The sequence below is a fragment of the Dipodomys merriami genome, unplaced genomic scaffold, assembly GCF_024711535.1.
Source record: "Dipodomys merriami isolate MVZ:Mamm:240054 unplaced genomic scaffold, mDipMer1.0.p SCAF_97, whole genome shotgun sequence".
NCBI classification, from domain to species: Eukaryota; Metazoa; Chordata; class Mammalia; order Rodentia; family Heteromyidae; genus Dipodomys; species Dipodomys merriami.
Window position 1 is genome coordinate 1548548 of NW_027206590.1, and position 21983 is coordinate 1570530.

Genomic DNA, 21983 nt, shown 5'->3' on the forward strand with positions numbered 1-21983 from the left:
AAACCTCCCAGCAGATCATCAACTCAATCTGAGAGTGATACTGATTTTTTGCCAGTATAGATGAAATGTTGATGGTACTACTTTTACCCTTAAAGTTGAAGGAAAAGGTAACCTTGAGAATAGTCCTAAATCTCATAGACTTTTCGCATGATCTGTGGTAGATTTTTACATTGTCTGCCTTTGTGTGTGTTCTCACTAATAACAGTCAATGAACATATTATATGATCATCAGCAGTGAGCATTCCAAAGCAGGAATGCAAAGAATGGAGCCATTCTTTATGCATCTTACCTGTTTGTTGTGTTATTTTCCTCATTAGTCTTAACTTTCATCTCTCTTCTTTTTTTCTGCTTTTTCGGGGTTTTTTGAGGTTAAAAAACAAGGTGTCATAAAGCCAAAGTAGACTAAAGTCAGCACAGTTCAGGGAATGCTTATGAAGTAGCTACTGTGTTAGGAACTTTGCTAGGAACCAAGGGAGATTCAGAAGTGAACATGACAGTCTCTGCCTTCGGAAAATTCACGTTCTAGTTGGGAAAAACAAAAATGGCTGTAATCTATTCTAGAACACAAAGAAAGGCCATCATGATAAAATGAAGTCTATGGTGATCTCTATGTACCCAGGAAAAAGAGCAGCTAATGCTGTCTAGATGATTCAGGTTCAGAGAGGGTAGTAGCAGTTTCTGCTGACCCTTGAGGTTTACAAGATATTTAATAGAAAAATGGAAAAATTATGGTCCATTACAGTAGAGGGAAATTTAATCTTGTCAACTAATCTTTGATATTCACATACTGTATCTTTCTTCCAAAAAAAACAAAAAACAAAAAACTCAGTTTGAGAATAATGATACATTACCTGATTTATCAGTGGAAAAAGCAAGGACAAAAAATTTCCTAAAACATTCCAAGCTAATGTCTAAGGATAATCCATTTCCATCTGAGAGTTTATAAAGTGAGACTAGGATCTTCATTTTCCATAACTCAAGGCCTTTGCTCTGTCTACTGTGTTACTGTGTCTGTCTGTTAATAGTGTTTGCCAGAACACTACCTAATCGTCCTCTCAGCATTGTACTGTTTACTAGTTCCCTCAGCTGTCAGTCTAATAAGTTCTGCACTCAACTAAGTCTTTAGTGTGCTAAGAATATACTGTAGTTTTGTCTGGTTAGCTTCCTTTCTTGAAAATGAAACCAGTTTGTCCCACACCTGAACTGAAAGGCAGGCAAGTAAAGGATAGAGTTGGAGGTGATGTGACCAACAAATGGACACTAGACCCTTCCTCTTTTCCATCCGTAGGAGGGCAGATATGAAGGACCCACACCAGTGGCCCATGCCAAAGCACTTACCAAAATGACAACTAAGGTTGGTCATACTGTTACTGAGTCTGGTGTAGGGTATAGGTGCTAATCACTACCAAAGTTTGCCTTCCTGCTGAACATAGCTATTGTCCCAAGTAGTTTAACAGCTTTATATACACTAGGTTTGTAAAGACTGTGAAAGATAGTTTTCAGATACTTTCTTCTCACTGAAAATAGACTTAATAATATTCTAAACTATGTAGTATTTTTCAGTATAAAAATTATATTTGTGACAGGTGTTTATGCCCCTTACATTGGAATTGATAATGCACTTGGAGGTCTGTAGCGCTGGAGAGCCATTGGAACCCTGTATATCTCATCGTGTCTTTCTAGCACAGCTTCATGCCCTGTGGTTCTCCTAGATGAAATAATGTGGGAGGATGAAGTAATGAAAACAGCTGACCTCCAGATTCAAAGGTCAGAGGCTTTTTGCTCTATAAAAGAGCCTGTGTGGTTTAAAACATTGAAGTATACTTTGTAAGTTCAATTTCTTGGACAGACTTCATAAAGTTCAAGGATAAAAAGGAATTCTATAAGGTACTTTGGGCCATAGCTGGATAATTTAAATATTTGAGTATATGATTTCTTAAATAATAACTATAATACTTATCAAACCAAGCATTAAGGCCTGAGGTATAGGATCACAAAAAACTTCATATGACATTTATAATGTAAGAGTAGAACTAGAAAAGGGATGACATTTTCCTGTCCTCTACCTTGGTCTCTTTTCTATTCTAACTTGGGGGAAAAAGAGGAGCCTCTATTCTGGGTGCAGTGGTTCCATACTTGCTATCCCTGCTACTTGGGAGATGGAAATATGGGGAAGATCATGGTTCAAAGCCAGCCCAAGCAAAAAGTAAGAAAGCTCTTATCTCGGTCTATAAACCAGGTATAGTGATACATGCCCATTATACCAACTATGCAAGAGGCTGTAAGTAGGAGGATACTAGTCTGAGGCCAGCCCTGGGCAAAAACATGAGACCTTCCTTGAAAAATAACTAAAGCAGAAAGCAAAGGAAGGAGTGACATTGTCCAAAAAGAAATGTACTCTTTACCTGACATATGAAGCAGCAAACCCTCTGTATAATACCTTAATAATAACAATAAAATTCTATTTTTAAAAATAAAACAAAAAAGGCTGGATGGATGGCTCAAGTGGTGGAATGCCTTGCATAGATAGCAATCACAAAGCCCTGAGTTCACATCCTTCCACCACAAAGAGAATAAAAGGCCCCTAAAGTCAAGCAAGAGATACAAATAACCAGATGTAATCCCAACTACATGGGAGGCAGAGGTAGAGGATCACAATCACAGGCCATCTCTGAACAAAGGAGAGACCCTATCTGAAAAATGGCTAAATGCTAAGAGCATAACTCATGGAGAAGAGAGCTCACTTAGTAAACCTGAGGCCCTGAGTTCAAACTCCAGTACAGCCAAAAGAGATACAGAAAGATACATTAGAATTGGGATTTTATGCTGTTGAGAAATGGCAGTGTGCTTATTACAGTTGCATTTGCCTGAGCTACACAACTCCCAGCTAGGATGGCCTCCTCCAGAACAGGGGAGAATGCACTGGTGACTACAGCTTAAACTAACCAAGTGAAGTCATATTGCAAGCCTGGTTTTGTTTTGACTTCCTTAGAAATCAGAATTGATTGGTCTTCTCTACCCCACCCTTATTCCATCACTGTTTCAGCAAGGCACATTTCTGCCATCAAAAATCTACATATGAATGTAAATAATAATTGTTCTTTTCCCCTTCTCTCATCTACTCCCTGGCCAATAGTTGTGATTTATTTCATCCATAATGATATTTGGGACATGACTTTCTTAATAAATGCAGGCATCAAAAACAAGAATAGTTCCTTTTAATCCAATGATCATTTTAAAAGTGGCTTATGACTTTGAAATAAGGGTTTTACTCTTAACTAAAAGGAACTGATAACAAAACCTAGGTTTGTGAGGAAATGTTTTTCAGGTATATTTTACAAACATGATCCAATTTTTAAAGCATTGTAAGATCTATTGTAGGTATGACAGTGTAAAGAAATTAATAGCTTCCATTGGGGGGGGAAACCTTTAGATCTGCACTGCCTTTTTGATAACCACTAGCCATATACGATCCTTAAGCATTGGAAATGTGTTGAATCTGAATTGGGATATCTTCCAAGTCTAAAATACTCACCAAGTTTCAAAGATTAGTACCAGATAGAATATAAACTAAATACTCACCAAGTTTCAAAGATTAGTACCAGATAGAATATAAACTATCTCATTAATTGTTTAGTATGGAATGCCTGTTGAAATATTTTTACATACAGATTAAATAAAATATACCATTAAAATTAATTTTAGCTGTTCATTTTCTGTATGGCTACTAGAACATTTAATATACATACACATATGGCTTACATCATGGCTTGCGTTATATTGCTATTACAACAACATGCGCTGTAAGGTTGCTTGGAAATTCAGTTAACTGTGCTTGGACTCAGCTTAATAGTCCCTTCTAGAGGCAGGAGAGGATTAGTTTGGTATAGTGTGTCTTTACTTATAGAGGACCATGGATAGATACCTGAGTACACTGTCATGCTACCTTTGGATTCTCTATTGAAGTAATAGTCACTTTGAGCTCTATCTGAAATGTGCTTTGACCATGAGAGAAACATGAAATCATTGTACTCTCCACTGGCTATTGGCTGTTTTACGATACCTTCTTCCTTTAACTTTAATCTTCTTGATTGGGAAAGGCAGAGAACTTCTGTTTTTACTACTTTATTCAACAGTGTCCATTGGCATGCAGATCAGATCTCAATATTGATTTTGTTATTTTGGATGGCAGGGTAGAAAACTCTATCAGTAAATTACAAAAAAATAATAAAAAACACCATCAACTTAGGAGAAAACTAAATTGTGTTCTTCCAGTACTACCCCTAATCTCTTTCTCTATATTTTCTTAACCATTTTTATAACATGAGATAGATAGCAAATTTTTAAGCTTTGCATGAAGTCTTCTAACATAAATGAGAATAATAGACTAATATAAAATGTAAAAAAGTGTTTCCATGTCTTATCGTCAATGATTAAGAATAGCCCTATGAATTTAATAGGATAAAAGGTATTTTAAGGAGTAAACTTCTCAAACATTAAATGACTATCCCAAAGTCAGGCATGTAGTTAATAGCACTAGGACACAGTTCAAAATTTACAAGTGCAGATATTATGCTATTTTGTAAAATTACCAACAGCTCTCAAAAGTTTATCATTCAAAGTATCTTTAAATAAGATTCCTAATTTTAAAATAAATAGAAAGAACGCACTAGAGATAATAGTAAACCTATTTACCTTAAAAGCGAATTAAGATTTAGAGAAGATGTGTATCATGTATCCCCACTTTTTCTTCCATATCAAACATCAGGCCAACTGCTAAGTAAATAGCATATTTCTTAAAAACCATCTTGTTATGAAGGAAACTGGTCAAGTTTCTATGGTTCTGTTAATACAGGACTTTTTGGTTGTTTTAAAAAGAAAGAAAAATCAGTGTCTTCATCTGTTTAATCACATCAATAAAAACATAACTTTAAAAAGGCTTTCTCATGAGACAGTTCTCAACCACTTTTACAAAGTGGACTGGCATAGTGATATGGGTAACACTCCACAAACATTTGTCTTCAGAATGAGATTTTGCATGGCATATTTTACATTCCTAATCATAATCAATCCCAAAATGCAATGTTGAGCACAGAGGAAAGATTAAGAACCGTTTTAAATGATGGGGCATAAAGACCTCAAATTCGCCATAGAAAAGCTACCATACTTCTCCTGGCCGAGTTAGTGGCTTGGGGAAAGGTTAGGATAACCAGTAAGCCATTAGATTCAAGATGAAGAACAGGGTTCAAACCCTAAAGATACTTTCACAGTATCTGATTGAACCTGTTAGTCCCAAAGGTTATATAATGTCCATGAAAAAAAAAATGTTTACTATATAGTATACTATGTATACTATAGGAAGATATCAGAAGTTATTGGGAAATTCGGGGTACTTCAGTGGATTATGAATCTTCCAGTGGTATCCTCCTAGACTTGGAATTGTAGCCAAGACACTGGAGCTGCTTTCTCTGGGCTATCACAGTCTCTGTTCTAGCAGACATTTTTTGGAAAAGGTCTATGTTAATTAAAATCCTTTATTTATATACTAATTTCTCATCACATCTTTCAGATGCAAAAAGAAATTAAATATGAAATGGCTAATTTAAAACCTCATGGTTCTTTTTTCCAAGCCAACCTTACATTAAGAGCAAGAATCCCTGCACCAAAGAAATGGTTCCCAATTATCCTGTCTTGGGTTTTGTTAGACATTGTACAAAAGTCACAAAACAAGTATGTAATAGAACCTGCCTAAATAGCAGCCACCCTCATTAAAAACAGAGAATTAATCAGCGGTGATTGAAGGAAGCAGTGCTTCATAGGTTCCCCCTTTTTTCTTCTCTTCTGACCACAGAACAAAATACGTTACATAAAAGGATCGGAACTGTTATGCAGTACTCAATTAGAGGGAGGTGAATAGGTAGGTCTCTAGAATGCTGTTTTATCAAAAGAGCAGACTGGTGTTTGCATGACTGTTGTTTCATTACAGACCCTGTCATTAATTCCATGTGTCAATACTGCCCTGTAGTACACAGAGCAGACAAGAAAGAAGAGCCCTTGAAAACAAGGGAATGATTTTTGAGTCGTTATCAAGCTAAGTGTCAAGCGGGAAGCTGAAACTCGTATAGGTAAATTCGAAGGGACTCTTGGGAGATCTGCAAGTGGGAAACAAGAATGCATTTTACCAACTGCTTAATTATGTCCTGTTTTTCAACAAGTACACTTGAATTGAATGCTTTGTTTGTCCTGCACAAACACATGTGCTGTGAGCACGAGTAGTCTCTTGCTTCCAGGTCAAGTAAGGTGTTTTATACACATCTCTGACCTACTCTATAATGTGCAATTGGGTATGTTAGTATTTGAGCCCCAATACTGCACTGTCATTTGTGGGGAAAGAGTCACATAGGACAGAAGCCCTAAAAAGTGTGACTGCTCTAAGGTTCTGAGAAGTCATATAAGCCCAGGCATCCCAGAGTACCATACTTACAGGAAAAATGGTGACTCAGGAAAACGTTAAAATATATCTGGGGAAAGAAAGAAAAAAGCAGAACAGAAAAAATTAAATATGTCTAAATCCCATATTGTCCCATCCCTAGATCTTTAAGAAAGTTGTTTTTTGTTTTGTTCTTTGTTTGTTTGTTTTTTTCCATTAACCATCCCAAGGGTTAGACTGGGGCAAAATAGGGTTTCCTTTCTTGGACGTGCTTTATCTGTGTCCTCTTGTCTGGCCAAGCCCTTAGAGATTATGGTTCCTTATCGTTTAGTAAGATCAAATTTCTAAATGATGTTTCGTTCCAGTTGAACGTTCTTGGAGGCTTATCTCTTCCCTGGCCAGATGCCTGATCAGATGAGAAGCCCGCCATGATACTGTCACAGTGCCTAGAATGGGCTCTTTATCCAGTAGACATCACTGTACTTTTTGATGATAACGAGGGCAGTCTTAACTTATGTTAAGGCCTGTGTATAGCATTGAAGGTAAGTATGAAGGAGTCATTGCAATGTGAATATCTTAATCCTGATATACATTTTAATATATAGTATTTCCATTTTATCATGATATTCATAGATATGACACCGAGCCATCTTTTTTAGATAGGACCGCCATAAATTGAGCATCAAAAGTTAATTCTTGATAAAATGGCCTGTCTGTTGTGGGCCATGATTGAATCTGTGTCCCTCTGTGTAACACCTGCCATTGCTTTGATTTACCTATGTAATCATGTTAATCATCTGCTGGTAGATTGCAGAAAGGTTATGTGGTCTTAGTGTATGTCAGTGACAAGTTGGATGCTACATTCGACTCTTGGGTTTAGAGTATCTTGATTTAGAAACAAAGGCTTAGAATAGACTCTTAAAATTAGTATAGAAAGTTTGGGATCATCTTGTCCAACCCTTTGTTTTATAGCCAAAAGAGGCAAAATGACTTGCCCAAGGACATACAGCAATTTTGTAGAATATCTGAGGCTGCAATCTAGATCCCTTAATGTCCTATACATAAAAAGTCAGGTCTGTATCAGTTAATGGCTGGGAATTCGAGTATGGAGAAAGTCTGACTTCTGCTGGACCATTAGAACTGTCAGATGACGTTGACTCCTCAAGGACAATAATTAAGGGTCAGAATAATAGAACGAATCCTGACAAATGGCTCTCTACATTCTCCATTTGTGCCACAACCCATGTACTGTATTCTTTCACTGAACATGTATAGTACACCTACTATGTGCTCTGTCCTTCCTCTACGTGAGACTGGCAGATTACAGCCAGATAAGAGATAAGACCTGGACTCTGCTCTCAGCTGCTCACAGTCTGGTAGAAAACAAGTCCCTGGAAAATATCATTCAGAATCTCCTCTGAAATGTTAACTCCTATGTCTGTTGAGAAAAGATCTTTTACCCACAGACTTATCTTAATGGCTTGCTCACAGCTATTAGGATTTCATAAGAGATGTGCTTGTTCTCTGTGAATATGGAAGATGATAGCGAATATAATTAGCTCACAAATGCTTAACCTCTCCCGTCTAAGGCACTGTGCTAGACATACAGGTATACAAAAATTGAATATTTAAAGTATAGGACATATTGCTCATATAGCAGCAGTGTTGTTTCATAGCTTTCAAACGTTGTAGGGACATTTATTTTCAATAATATTCTTAAATGGAGTGGGAGGAGGGACTTTCCAACTAGAAGGCAAAAATACCTTCATACTCAAATCTAGATTCCTCAGCCTCAGATTTAAGGTCTCCATTCAGAACCTCTTTCGTACCTCTTATCTCTTTTGAGCTTTCTTTTTCCTTTTCCTCAGCCATGCCAGCCTGCTTGCTAATCCCTGCACCCTACTAACTTTTGCTTCTGTGCCTCTGCTTGACTAATTCTGCTTCTGGGATGCTTTGCTTCCCGTGAGCCCATGTCCATCACTACCATTACAATCTGGCCCCAGGTCCACCTCCTGCAAGGAGCCTGTAGTCAGCGTCCCTGTCTCCTGTGTCCCTCCTACATGTGCAGAGCCCATGTGACTGAAGAAGGAACGTTGCTTTGGTGTTCTGTCCCCATCTTGCTGTTCTAGATTCAAACAGATGATAAAGCAGTGGGAGTTGCGTTTGTGTATCAAAGATTTCATTTGGGGATGTGTTGGCTGCTAATTAGGAAAATCAAAAGAGTTAGTATGGGGAGTATGTGAAATAAACCTGGGATCCATAGAGAACAGTCCAAGGTCAGTAAATGATCCTCTCCTGTTACCAAACAGGACAGGAAATATCCTTTAAACAAATTTCAGGTGTGGTAAAAGTAGATCAATGAACCGTCAAGTTTAGGGAAAGCAGGGCTCTGCCTATTAATCATCTCAAGCTTGTTGATCTGCTGTTCTGTAATTCTTTCAGTATTGTTTAATGTGTGTGTATGTGTATATGTTCTATCTTCTGAACTGACTAAAAGCTTCTTGAGGACAGGGACCTTGTCTTTTATTTTTCTCTGCATATTCTTTGCCACTTATTCCTAACTAGCTTTGAGAAGCCTTCTCTAAGCACGTACGGAATAGTAATGCAGTTGTGGGTCCCAGCTATCTCCCAGCCATTACACCACACTGCAGATGTCTCATATCCTTTATATGACCCCACTTAGTAAGGTGAGTATTCCTGCCCTAATTCTACACATAAGGAAGCCAGAGTTCAGAGCACTCAAGGTCTTAGGGCAGAGATTGGTAGATTTCAAATTAGAACCCAAACTGATACGTGCTTTTTTGCTACACTACATTATAATAATAAACACTTGATTCCTATACAATTCATGGAACTCTTTGATCTACATTATTATTGCTGTCATTACTACCATCAAACTGCCCCTTCTTACATTATCACCAAGACGTAGGTAAACCTAGTATTATCATGATCCCCATTTCACAGATGGGGAAATGAGGCTCAGAGACTTGCCCAAGAACACAGAGCTGGTAAGTGGAAGAGTCAGGAATGGAGACTTCTTGACTCCAGATCTTTTTGTTCTGCTTCTCCTGACATCACATTGTTGCCTTAATTTATTTGCATGGATGCATGATTATGAGGCCAGTTTTCACTGATGCCTTTCCTTCAGAATTGCCAATATACCCAATCCTGGTATGGAGACGGGTGGAAAAAGAGAATTCATTCCTTTGGAGCATCCATTGTAATAGAGGATGATTTAAAAAAAAAAAAAAAAGCACAAGGGAGGAAAAGAACTTGAGAAGAATAGTTCACAAGTGAAAATCAAAATATCAAGCCCTTTATTCTATAAATGAATTCCCACAATTTTGCTATAAAACGATGATATTCTTTTTTCCCCCCAAGGTATAATTGGACTACAGAATAAGGATAGAGCCAGTAGACTTAATTTTAAAACAGTACTCCTGGGTTTAGATGAGGAAGTGCTAGGTACAGCATACAAATTGGTGGTTAGCCCCAGAATTATCCTATTACCAAAGAGATGCAGCAGCTGTAATCAGTTCATCTGGCAGATAGCGGCATGTCCAGCCAGCAGTTCATCACTATCCTTGGTAGAACGCCTCTAATCCCACCTGCCAGTCCTACTTCTGCCTCTCCCTCATCTGCAGCCCCCACCCCACCCCGCCCACCCTAATTGCACCAACCCCTCTGAACCCTAGAATCTTTTTTTTTTCTTTTTTTTCTTTTCTGCTGTTGTTTGTTTGTTTTGAGAGACAGAGTCCCACTGGCCTCAAACTCTCAATCCTCCTGCCCATCTCTTTAGTACTGTGATTACAAGTATGCACCACCACACCTTGAGATCAAGATCTTGTCCCTCAGTATTTTATTCCCAGCAGGTTAACCTTGTTCTCTTTTGCATCAGTTTTTAGAATGCATCATGAAGACTCAGCACAATCAATGAAAACTAGGAATATGCATATTGTAAACTATATCAGGGTAATGTGTATCCATGCTAGAAAGAAGTTTTTAATGGAAACAGGTTGCTTCTAACTCTCCACTGAACATTTCTACCTGGTTGTCATAAAGACAATTCGAGCTCTTCATATTGAAAGTTACCAGCATCTCCCCCCCAAGTCCACTCCATAACTTGTGTCTGGCTTCACATCCCCTTGGTCATCTGCACTCAAGTGGCAGGGACACTACCACGTGTCTTTCCCTTCCACTGAGCCATCAGATCTGCCTCAGACATACTGAATTTTCTTCCCACAACCTCAGCCACAGTCCAGCTCTGTCTCCTCTCTCATATACTGTTAGAATGAGCTCCTAGTCTCTCTCCCACCTAGTCCAGTGTTGTCTACCACTCTGCTAACCAAAGGCAACAACCCTGTTTGATTTTCTTTACAGAATAAATTCTTGAGCTCCTTACTTTGGCATTTGAAACATTTGACTTTTACATCCCAAATCACCCTTAGCTCCTGCCACTACCTCCCTGAGCCTGTGAACTGATGCAGTCAAAGGAGGCCCTCCTAAGCCACCGGCAATGGGCCTGTGCAGAACTCTTTTTGATGCTGCCTCTGGCCTGAAGCATGATGTGCCCTGGGCCTGTGTAGCCTTCCCCACCTTGCCCTGACAGTTTGATCAGGCCTCGGTCTGGGGGCCACCATAGTGCTCTGTTGTGGTCATTCTCTCAGCACATCCCCCTTAGATTCTGAGTCCTTTTCCATGTGTTTGTTTTGCCCACTCATCAAGGGCAGTGGCTGCACCTAGTCTTGCTTTCCTGCCCAGTACAATACACACATCCTGTCACCTAGCTATCAAGCAGATGAACTCAGGGGTGCACCTCCAGTGCAGTTAGTTAGGGCAGGTATGGCTGGGATTCAGGAGAGCTGTGTTCCAGCTCCAGCCCTGCCACTAGGTTAATGACCTTGGGTAAGTCACTTAGCTTCCTTTACTACAGAAGGGGGTTGGACTAGATGATCTCTGAGGTCCCTTCCTTCTAGCTTTAGACTTTATGATTCTGATCCCTTTTCTTAATCAGGAAACACATTTTCTACTTCATAACATTCAAGAGTCTCAGCTTTTAGCCAGTCAGTCATTCAAATTTTCCAAATAGACTTTTGGACTTTCAGATTCTTGGAAGTTGTTTTCTGGTGGTACCCTGAGCTGCTTGCTTAGGCTTCTGTTGGCTTAACCAATGATCACTGAGCTGTCTTCACATAGCCCAGGTTTTGATGTGTCTAACAGCACATAGTTGAGGTGGCTGCCCCTTCCTGCCTTCCCTGGAGAAAGTCCTTGTCTGTGCTAGCCTCTGGCAGCAGGAAGGAAATGTCATTTCCCTTCACTCCTCATCTCACCAGCATCACAGCTGCGCCATCATGTTTGCGGGGAGTGGTGCCCACTCTGTGAGAAATAACTTTAAGCAGCTACTGAGCCTCTGTAAGGACCCTCTTATGTACACTTCTGACCTTTTGGGGTACAAGGAGGAATGGAGTTAGCAATTTAACAGGAACATTCACCACAATCTCCATGTAATAAATAAAGGCCTGTGAAGAGATTAAATAAATCTTTCCTAATGCTTTCTGATTGGCTTAATCAATAATTAATCATCTTTAGATGAGGCTGTAACTTGTGGAGTAGATATAATTGGATTAACTGAAAAGAGGCAGTTGGGGAGCTTTGAAGAGATTAAAATGGCTGTCAATCCCATAATTAAACTGCTACAAACAAAAGCAATGGTGTTTTAAACAAAAAGGAGAAGGAAAGAGAAAAGGAAAGAAAAGTTGGGGAAGGCCGACTGATTTGAAATGAATCAACAAGCCTTATGTATCACTAGAGATTGTAGAAGCAAAATCAAATCTGATAGACTTAACCATTAGATGAAATAGATAGTTGCCAAATCAGCCATCGATGTCCAGGGCAGGTGAAATTTTGGCAGCTTGGACTTAACAGAAACAAAATGAATCCACAAAAGGAAAATATATATACATATATATATATATATATATATATATATATATATATTATGCAAAACAGAAGAGACCTGCTCCTTGTCCTGAGCCCATTTAGACCTTGACTTTTCATACTTTTTAATTGGCTTAGTAGGTTTGGCCTGTGTGAATGAAGTCTTTTATCTTCCTCTTTTTCTTTCTATGCCCCTTTCATCTTTCCTATTACACAGGAGAGAGCTTTAGAGAAAATACTTTGGTTTTAAAAGACTTTTCCTTTTAAAAGGATGTGGATTTGGGCGGGGGAGGGGGTGTGTGTGTGATGCTGGTGAATACTTTTTTTCTCTCTCTTTTATCTCTTTTTCCAGAGAGGAGTTGCTTAAACCAATGGGACTGAAACCTGATGGGACAATAACGCCCTTGGAGGAAGCACTCAGCCAGTACTCTGTCATCGAAGAAACCAGCTCTGACACAGACTAAAAGCGCCACCTGCTCAACTTTCAATATTGCTTTTATTGGCATCCTTTCTCTGTAGCTCCAGGAGAATCTTTTCTCTAAAACATTTATGCCCTTGCTTTGGCTAGAAACACGTTAACTGGTTTACTCATTGAGAATCCAGCATATTTAAGAGGTGATCTTGTGTTTTCTGCGATATTGAGGCATTCATACAGAGCTGCAGTTAGGCAGAGTTATAGGGGCTAGAAGCAGAAACAGTAATTCCATTTCATTAGGATGGAACGAAGGACTTCTTCTGTAAAGCAGCCCTGGGCATGTCTGGCAGTCCTGGTTGCCAAGATTCCAGCCGAAGACACAGCCATGTCCTTCCTCACTTGTGTGAGCAAGCCCTCCTGAGTCTCTCCAGCAGCCAGAGGCATGGGAGAGCAGAAAGAGCTGGCAAATAAGGGCTGAGGCAAGGGATTCCTTAGGTCCAGACTGACTGAACAGAAGCCAAGCGGCTGCTCTGTGAACCTGGTCCCACTCTTCATTTCAGTTTTATAGAAGTATGGAAACCCACACACAAGCACACACAGAGCCCCAGACTTACAAATTTAATTACACTCTAAAAGTTTGTATGTCGTGTAGCTACAACTTCAGAATATATTACTCCCTAGAAGGAGTTCTAAATGATGGTTTAGCTCCAGGCAGCTACATATGCCTATTTATTATTCCCTTACGTTCCTGAACACTAGTACCGTAGAACTGGACCGCCATCTGCATCATTGCACCGGGAGTGTGCATTCTGAGGTCAGCTTGGGGTGCCAAGAGCAGACACATCCACTAGCCCAGCAGAGATGATGGGGCGCCCTAAGTAATGGGCGTGCTTTGGTGGCCTCTGCTGGGAGTGGGGTCAGCAGTACCCATTTGTACATAACAGTCATTTACATGTCATGTGTTAAATGGGGATCAATGTGTGTGCTTGTGTGTGTGTGCTCCCTTTCTACATATGTGATCAGTTTAATGGTAACTTTATTTATTTAAAAAGAAAGAAACACGGATAGTTACTATTAAACTGATTGATGCTGTTTATTTTTACTGTTAGAATTGGTCAGATGAAGAAGTAGAAATGCAGTCATGCAATAGACAGTGGGCCTAGCTTGATCAGGGGCTAAAGCTGAAAGGGTTTGGTTTCCTTTTCTGTATATGTGTGAGTGTGACACACTCTCACACTCACACATATACACACACACACATAGATAATGTGCTTAACCACTGCCTTTTAAAAACTAAATTAAATAAAACATTGGGGTTGATTCAATTTAGCCATCTGTGTGTGTTTCTTTATACATACCTGGGCTAAAAAATACGATTTCACAGCTCATGCTTGTTGAAAGTGCTTTTCCATCCATTTTCTCACTTGTCATCCTAGCCCTTTCTAAGGAGAGACAAAGTATTTGGAAAATTGGTGAAAATAACATGTATCCAGAAGTCACTTTTCTGACAAAGCAACATATCAAAAATTGAGTCTTACAAGGCCTTTTTTGAGGGCACAGGGAGCTGTCCCAAATTTCCTGCAGTTTACCAACAGGAGAGAGCTTCAGGGTTTCACTCTTAGCCTCTTAAGCGTGCATGCGTTTCTGACCCGTTTAGTTACTTGGCTTTCCAAAAACAATGGCAAAGGAGGAGGCTGCTAGATTAAAGATAAGCATACTGAAGGCAGAAAAAAAAAAAAAAAAGGCCAAGTTAAAACTAGGTACCAAGATGGGAAAATGAAGACATTTTTCAAGGCATAGTCAATCTGGGACTCTTACCAAAGGATACTCTTTGACCCAGAAAATACATGCTTATCATATAGCCATAGACCAAATCTTTGCATAATGGTGACTGAGCTTCTTTTAAAGAATAAATTAAATCCAGAATGCTTTATAAAAGACTAGGAAAGATAAACACATTTTAGGGTTTGCATCCCAATTTGTTGGAGAGCTTGTGATGATCTATATAGCCAACAGCAAATAAAGTGAAACTTGGCAATTCATTGTTTTAGATTAAGTAGGAAAAAAAGTTTAGGAAAAAAAGAAGTAATATTTTTGTTATTTCATTCTACAGATGCATTTTTAACGTATTTTTATAATTTCTACCGTCTGCTAGCTTGGGCATGAGTTTTCAGCCTGTGTAAATGAAGATGTGTCTAATGAAATAACCATCTCGCCAGCTTTCTGCAGAGTTAAGTGTTTGCACAGTCTTGTTTAAAGTAGCCATGCTCTCTGCTTTCAGTGTGTTCTGTTTCATTTTGCATTTCTCTGTGCTGGGCACTAAGTCTTGTTTTTAAAGAGGAAGAATCTGCAGAGGGAGAAGATGGGAGTGACCTCATCCTACACCAGAAGGGAAGCTGACACCTGCTGGAAACTCACTCGTGCCTGCCGGGCGGGCTTTTCTGTGCGTCCACTCCTGCAGCCTCTCCATGTCTCCTGGCAGAGAGCCTCTGGAGAGAGCTCCCCCTCAGCTCCCCAGCACTGCTCCACTCCTCCTCCTCCCCCTTGCCCTTTCTCCCTGCACATCTGGGTTGTACAGGCTACGTACCCACACCGGACCTTCAAGCCATAGGCTTTGAAACGTGAGGAATTGCCTGCTGTGGGGAGCATGGTCATTCTCAGGCCATTTTAAAGCAATAATTATTTTAGCAAAACCAGTCTAAAGAATTGTTCCAGCAGGGAGGTGACCTGGAGAGGAAGGGGAGTAGGACACTGGAATCCTTCAGGGGAGGTCAGAGGCCCTGGGTGTGCCCCTTTGGGGGATAGGAGGAGAATCAGAAGATCAGAATTCCCCGGCCATACTTTACGGCCCTCTTCCCCTTCCCTCATTCCTTCTCACCCTGGAAGTGGGAGATGAAGGAATGTATCCTCAAAGCATTTGAGCTGCTGGATTAGAGGAGCTGCCACCAGGCATCTGTGACCCCTTCACATGCCCAGTGGTCTTGGGTGGCAGGCAACCCTTCCTCGTCCTTAATAAATCACCCAGGCTACAGCTGTACAAGTGATGATAAGTATCAGTACCGCATCAGTCCTGCTCTCTCCCAGAACTGTGTCACTTGCAATGACTTCCTTCTTCCCTTCCATGCATTCATTGTGGAAAGTTTGGAAAATGCAGAAAACAGCAAAATCAGTAATCTACCCCAAATCCCACCACCCTGAGATCACTGTTAATATTTTAGTGTATTTCCTTCCTGTATTTTTTCTATGCATATATAATTTATTTTACTACAAGATTGGGATCATGCTGTATTTACAGATTTGTATCCTGCTTTCTTCTTTAACATATTGTGAGCATTTTCCCATGTCAATAAATATTCTTCAAAAGTTAATGGCTATATGATAATTCCATTACATGATTTGTGGCAGACACTGGCAATTGCCTGCTCAGTATTCTTGCTAACAGGAACATTTTGACCTGTAGCCTCTGTTCCCACCCACTAAAAAGACATTGCCTCCTGTTTTTCTGGAACACAGCAGTCCTGTGGACACAACAGAGCCAACCAGGAATGGCAGACAGGAGAGGCAGAAGCCAGGGTTGCACGGCGGGGCTGTGTGCCCACGTGACTTCAAGGTGAGTGGTGGTTAGTGGGTTGTTGAGACTCATTTTCCAGAAGTGGAGGGAAAAGATGAGGAGTGACCTGTTCCTACAGGAAACCAAAGTGACACCTGTCAGCTACTGGGTCTATGATGGGCCCAATATGGAGAAGAAACATGAATCATGTTCTTGGAACAAATCATGAGGGAGGGAGAAAAAGGTTTCGAGAGGGCTTAGCAGGTGCAGCAGATGTGCTGAGCCCTACATCAGATGTTGAGAAGTAGAGTTGTCCCCACAAGAAGTGGCCCTCACACCCTGGTCACGACCGGGTAGTGGACACATGCCTCTTCCTTTCCAACTGGACAGCATTGGGTGTTGGGTAATGTCCTCAGGAGAGTGGCTGACCACTCAGGCCATCCGTGATCCAGATGAACCCCGATGGGGAAAAATCTGCCCCTGAGAAAAGATGAAATGATTCTTAAGGCTTCTGAAGAATTACTGTGCTAAGCACTAGTGCTAATTTTTCTGACAATCTAACAGAGTGAGCCCTTTGACAAAAACTCTCACTCTTCAGGGGAGGAAACTAGAACACAATCAATTTGCTTTGAGTTTGTTATGCAGAGCAAAACACAAACTCAAGTCTGCTGTCAAAGGCTATGTAAGTACCAGGCTACTTCAGTATGGCTTTTACAATCAGGAAAATGCAATAGTATTTATTTAGAAGAAAAAAAATGTCAAACCACAGTGAGAAAAAGAATTAAGAGAATAACTTGGTCTGATTTTTTGCACTTCCCTATCTGCCCTGTAGAATTCCATTCCAGAGCTCATCTCGGAGAAAAGCCATATTCACAAGCACACCAGTCCACGTTGGTTTGTGCCGTGGTATTGAGCACCAGTTGTGGGACCAGGTGCTATTTAAGGTGCCTGGGGCTACCAATGACTGTCCCCTATCCCCAGGGTAAAAAGTCCCTAACCAAAACCTACTATGAAGGGTTAAGGGTGTTACAGAATGCCGAGAGTATAGTAGTAAAGACTGGGCAGTTTCACAAGTGACCTGCCATGTACAGGAGAAAGGATGCTGTTTGAAGAACTTGCTCAAGCAAAAGCTCCTGGTACACTTTCAGACACGAAGAGTTTGATAGGATGGAAACTGGTGTCCCCCATCTCATATGACTGGACACATGAGCAGCAGCATTTCAAGGGGGAGGGATTTGCTCTGGCTGCAGGACTGACTGGAGAAAGGGCAGAGGTTCTGCCCCCCCATTCTCAACATGATCCTGACAACTGTGTGATCCACATCCTACCTTCACCATGTCTGAGGGGCCCGGGTGCTGGTAGCTAATGCCTGTAATCCTAGCTGCTCAGAAGGCTGAGGATCGCAGTTTGAAAGCCAACTTGGGCAAAGAAGTTCATGAGACTTATCTCCAATAAACTACTCAGAAAAAGCCGGAGTAGTCCTGTGGCTCAAGTGGTAGAGCACTAGCCTTGAGTGCAGAGGCCCAGGGACAGTGCCCAGGCCCTTCAGTTAAACCCCAGAATTGGGGGTGGGGGGAATGAGGGAGTGCAGATTGCCTCCCTCGTCTCTCCATGCCCACCTCTGCCTTGTGCACCTGTTCAGACCTACACACACACACACACACACACACACACACACACACACACACACACACACACACACACACACACACCATGAAACCTTTAGCAGCAACACCTTTGCATTCTTCAGTGACTGGGAAGAGTTTCTGTTCTTCTGGTGTTGGGAAAGTCATCTCATCCTGAAAGTCCTGCACAAGCAGTTGCCTAGTTGTTGTTTTGTACCAGTCCTTGTACTTGAACTCAGGGCACTGTCCCTGAGCTTTTTCACTCAAGGTTAGTTCTCTACCATTTGAGCCACAGCTCTACTTCTACTGAAAAGTCTCAAACTTTCTTGACCAGGCTGGCTTCGAACTGCCATCCTCAGATCTCAGCTTCTTGAGTAGCTAGGATTACAGGCGTGAGCCATCAGTAGCTGGCCAAGTTGCCTAGTTTTAGGACTATTGGTAATAGAAGTAAACACATTTCACAATTTAAGTGCGCTCCACTTACCACGCCCAGCCTTGTTTTACGTGGGGTCAATTAGCATAATTTTTTAAGCAAGGAGAGAGAGAAAAAACAATGGTATCTTACAAACTGCTTTCAGGCTTTGAACTTTCCATCCTTCAGAGCTGATTATGGCCAAGTGATGACCCATATTCAAAAAGCATTTAGAATAAGAATGATGCACTTGCTTTTGTACCATGGCTTCCCTGATGAAAAGCAAAAATGTTTGAAAATTGTCCCTTTTTGTCAGCAGTAATGGCTGTGCTATATTTCAGCTCATCCCCCTTGCGGGCAGAGAAAAGGAGGAGTAATAAAGGGCACAGCTGTAGACACTTTACGGCCTGCTTGGGAGGTGGCGTGGGGGAGAAAGGGGAGTGGAGGCAAGAGACAGATTGACCGTGTGTCAACAAATACAGCTGGGAAAAGAGAAAGCGTCTAAAGACCTCTGCAACTTAAAGTCCAAGATAAATGATGTTCCTATTTGGAAAAGGAAAAAAAAAAAAAACCCATGGAAGTGAAATTCAATAAAAGCTGGATGAAAGAGAGAAGGGTTCCAAAGGCTTTTTCTCTGCAGCTAGGCAGCTCCCAGAGAAATGAGCAAGAGTAGCCATAGGTGAGGGGGGAGGGGGGAGTCCTCGAGAGACAACAAAAGCCCATCCCTGCCAATGCACTATCACAGCACCGGGCTGGGCCAAGCCAGCAAATGAGTCCTGCCAAGTTGGAGGCAGGATGATCAAGTTGAGAAAAATGGAACAGATACAGTGCCACTTCAGGGCCTGCTGAAGCGGCCCCACGAAGCGGGCAGCTGAGGCCTATGACCCAGCCCTGCCACAGTGGGTACCAGCAGCAGTACCAGCCCTTGTCAGTTTATGAAGCTTTCTTTTGCAGTACCCCCACTTGAATATCACCCACATCCAACTTACACATAAGAAAACAAGGCTGAAGCTGATGAAGTACCTGCTGAGGATGTATGTCACACACGCGTGTGCACACACACACACACACACACACACACACAGTGGAAGAGGCAGGGCTGCAGCCAAGCCTGTGCCCAGCCTTTCCTGATCCACTGGCCTTCAGGATGCCATTTGTCTCCATGAACAAAGAGAAGGGAATGTAGAGAAAGCCTCCAGGAAGAGGGAGGCAAGGAACAGAGACATCCTTGTCTCATAAAACCTGGAAGTCCGGGGTGGTTGGTTTGGCAGCTCCATGAAGCTTTTTAAAGAGAATGCATTTGAGGATCATTCCAAACCTAGTAGCAGAACAACCGAAGCTTCAGGCTGCAAAGCCAGACACAGCACCACCAGGGAAACAATAGCATCCACTAAAGAAGTTTAAGAAACGCCTGAGTTTGGACTATGCCGCTAAAGCAATACATGTCACCATCTATTCTGAAGCATTTGTTGCTTAATAAGTTGCAGGGTTCAGTGCTTTACAGTTAGTTTATGCCATTTCCCTATTTCTGGAATGTTTTATTCTTTGGGCTTCACTGTAATGTCATTGATGAATAGTTCTGTAAGTGAATCTTTGTATCTCTGGTCACTTGCTTAGAGTACATTCCTAGAAGAAGATTTCTGGGTAACATACCGCTTTTGTTAATAGCCAAACTCCTTTCCAGTAAGCAACTCGATGTTTTCTGATCAGGGACCATTTAATGAGTTCAATCTCTACATCACTAGTTATATTGGGGTTTGTTCCACATAAGAGTATTAGTCTCAGCTGGGCGGGTGCCGGTGGCTCACGCCTGTAATCCTAGCTACTCAGGAGGCTGAGATCTGAGGATCATGGTGCAAAGACAGCCCGAGCAGGGAAGTCCATGAGACTCATCTCCAATAAACCACTCAGAAAACCGCAAGTGGCGCTGTGGCTCAAGTGGTAGAGTGCTCGCCTTGAGCTGAAGAGCTGAGGGACAGCGCCCAGGACCAGAGTTCTAGCCCCATGACTGAAAAAGAAAAAAAAAAAAAGAGTATTAGTCTCTTATTCCATAGCCATTCTCCCACTCTTGGTCACTATATAACATGTTATTCATCTGTCCATTCATTCATTCATTCGATAACCAAATAAAAGATATATTATTTGTACTTACATAAAATATATTTATATAATGTTCTTCGGTCTAACTATGAAATGGGGTTATTTCCTCATTTTACAAGCTAAGGAAACAAATACTGAAGTAAATTATCCAAGGTCATTTCACTGAAAGTGGTAGAAGTAGAATTCAAATCCTGGTCCACTTGACTCCAATAATCTATTGGCTTTTTCCACCGTCATCCAACCCAGGCTTCACACATAAGCTGGGCCTATGGCATGAGCTACTCAGAGATACTTAGGCTACATTCATATTACCCTAACCTCTCATCATTTCCAAGGTAGGCCATATTCCTCTTCATTCCACCATTTCTGAGCACGTTTCATGCTAGGCTGCCATAAACCATGCTTAACAAAACAGCCTTGGAACCTGTCTCAGCAGAACTTCTGGTCTAGCTGTAGGGAGGAGACAGTGGTAAGCAGATCGCCAAGAACACAATGATGTCATCACAAACTGGAAATGTGCTTCTAGCCATTTGTCTTCTGGGTCTCAGGGGGCAATAACAGAACCCTGGGGGTGGATCATTTATATAAAGAGGCATTTCGAGGCCGGGCATGTCATTTACTCCTAGCACAGCAAGGTTTGATCCTGACAACTGAGAGGCAGAGAGGGAGAGGGAGAAAGGCTCATTTTGGTTCACTGGCAGACTAGAAAGTCCACAGTCCAGCAGCTGGACCTGGCTGGAGTGGCAAGGGTAGGAGGAGGGGACGGAGAACTGGAGTCTCGTTTTGCCTCTTGTGGAAGAAAAACAGAAGAAAGAGCAGATGTGCACTAGATGTGTACACTTGTGCAGAGAGGAGGGGCAGGTGTCCAACACCCTTTGTAATTACCAGCTCCTGGGCCATGACTTCCCAAAGAGCTGATCCAGTCTGGAGAGAAAGACATTAATCCTTTCATAAGGGCAGAGCCTCCAGGACCTAGTTACTCACACAAAGGTCACACCTCGAAATGCCTTTAGATTGTTAAAGCAAAACTTCTCACCTCCAGTCCAGGAAGCAAAAGTGTGAGTCCCTGAGAGATGTTCAAGAGCTTATTTCGAAGTCCCTGGTTCTCTTGCAAAACATAAGCCCTTTAAAGTAGAGTTGGAGGCCATTAAGGAGGGACTGAGGCAGGACTCAGGCTGCTGTCTCTGTGATCATCCCTGGCTTCACTCTTTGAGGGCAAGCATCTAGACCAGATGATTACATGGTGCCCACAGGCTAAGGAGGCCCATCAAGACCCTATCAGACTTGATTTATGAACATGTGTGTGTGTGTGTGTGTGTGTGTGTGCGCGCGCGCGCGCGTGTACACAATACACACAACTGCTTCCCAGCCCTGCCATCTTGGTGGGCCTTGTTATAGCATCAGTCACACTAGCACAGCTGTAAATTTCCTTCCTAAAAGGAAGCTGTGAATTTCTCCCTCTGGTCCCTCAGGTCCCAGGCTTAAAGGAGCCATGGTGGAGTGAAGGTAGGGAG

General features: G+C 41.6%; 1 protein-coding gene across 4 annotated transcripts in view; it reads left to right on the forward strand.

Moving 5' to 3' along the window:
- Positions 1–14111, forward strand: part of Ric8b (RIC8 guanine nucleotide exchange factor B) — a 106222-nt gene extending 92111 nt beyond the window's left edge. For 2 of the 4 annotated variants that reach the window (XM_070014437.1, XM_070014438.1), the window contains one exon: positions 12720–14111. In XM_070014437.1, coding sequence (XP_069870538.1) covers positions 12720–12831 — 112 coding nt within the window. In that variant the 3' untranslated portion in view covers positions 12832–14111. Of the gene's footprint in view, positions 1–1586; positions 1768–5986; positions 6126–6795; positions 6973–12719 lie in introns of all 4 variants that reach the window. The other 2 variants (XR_011370275.1, XR_011370276.1) reach the window with 2 other exon arrangements.
- The last annotated feature ends 7872 nt before the right edge of the window (positions 14112–21983 follow it).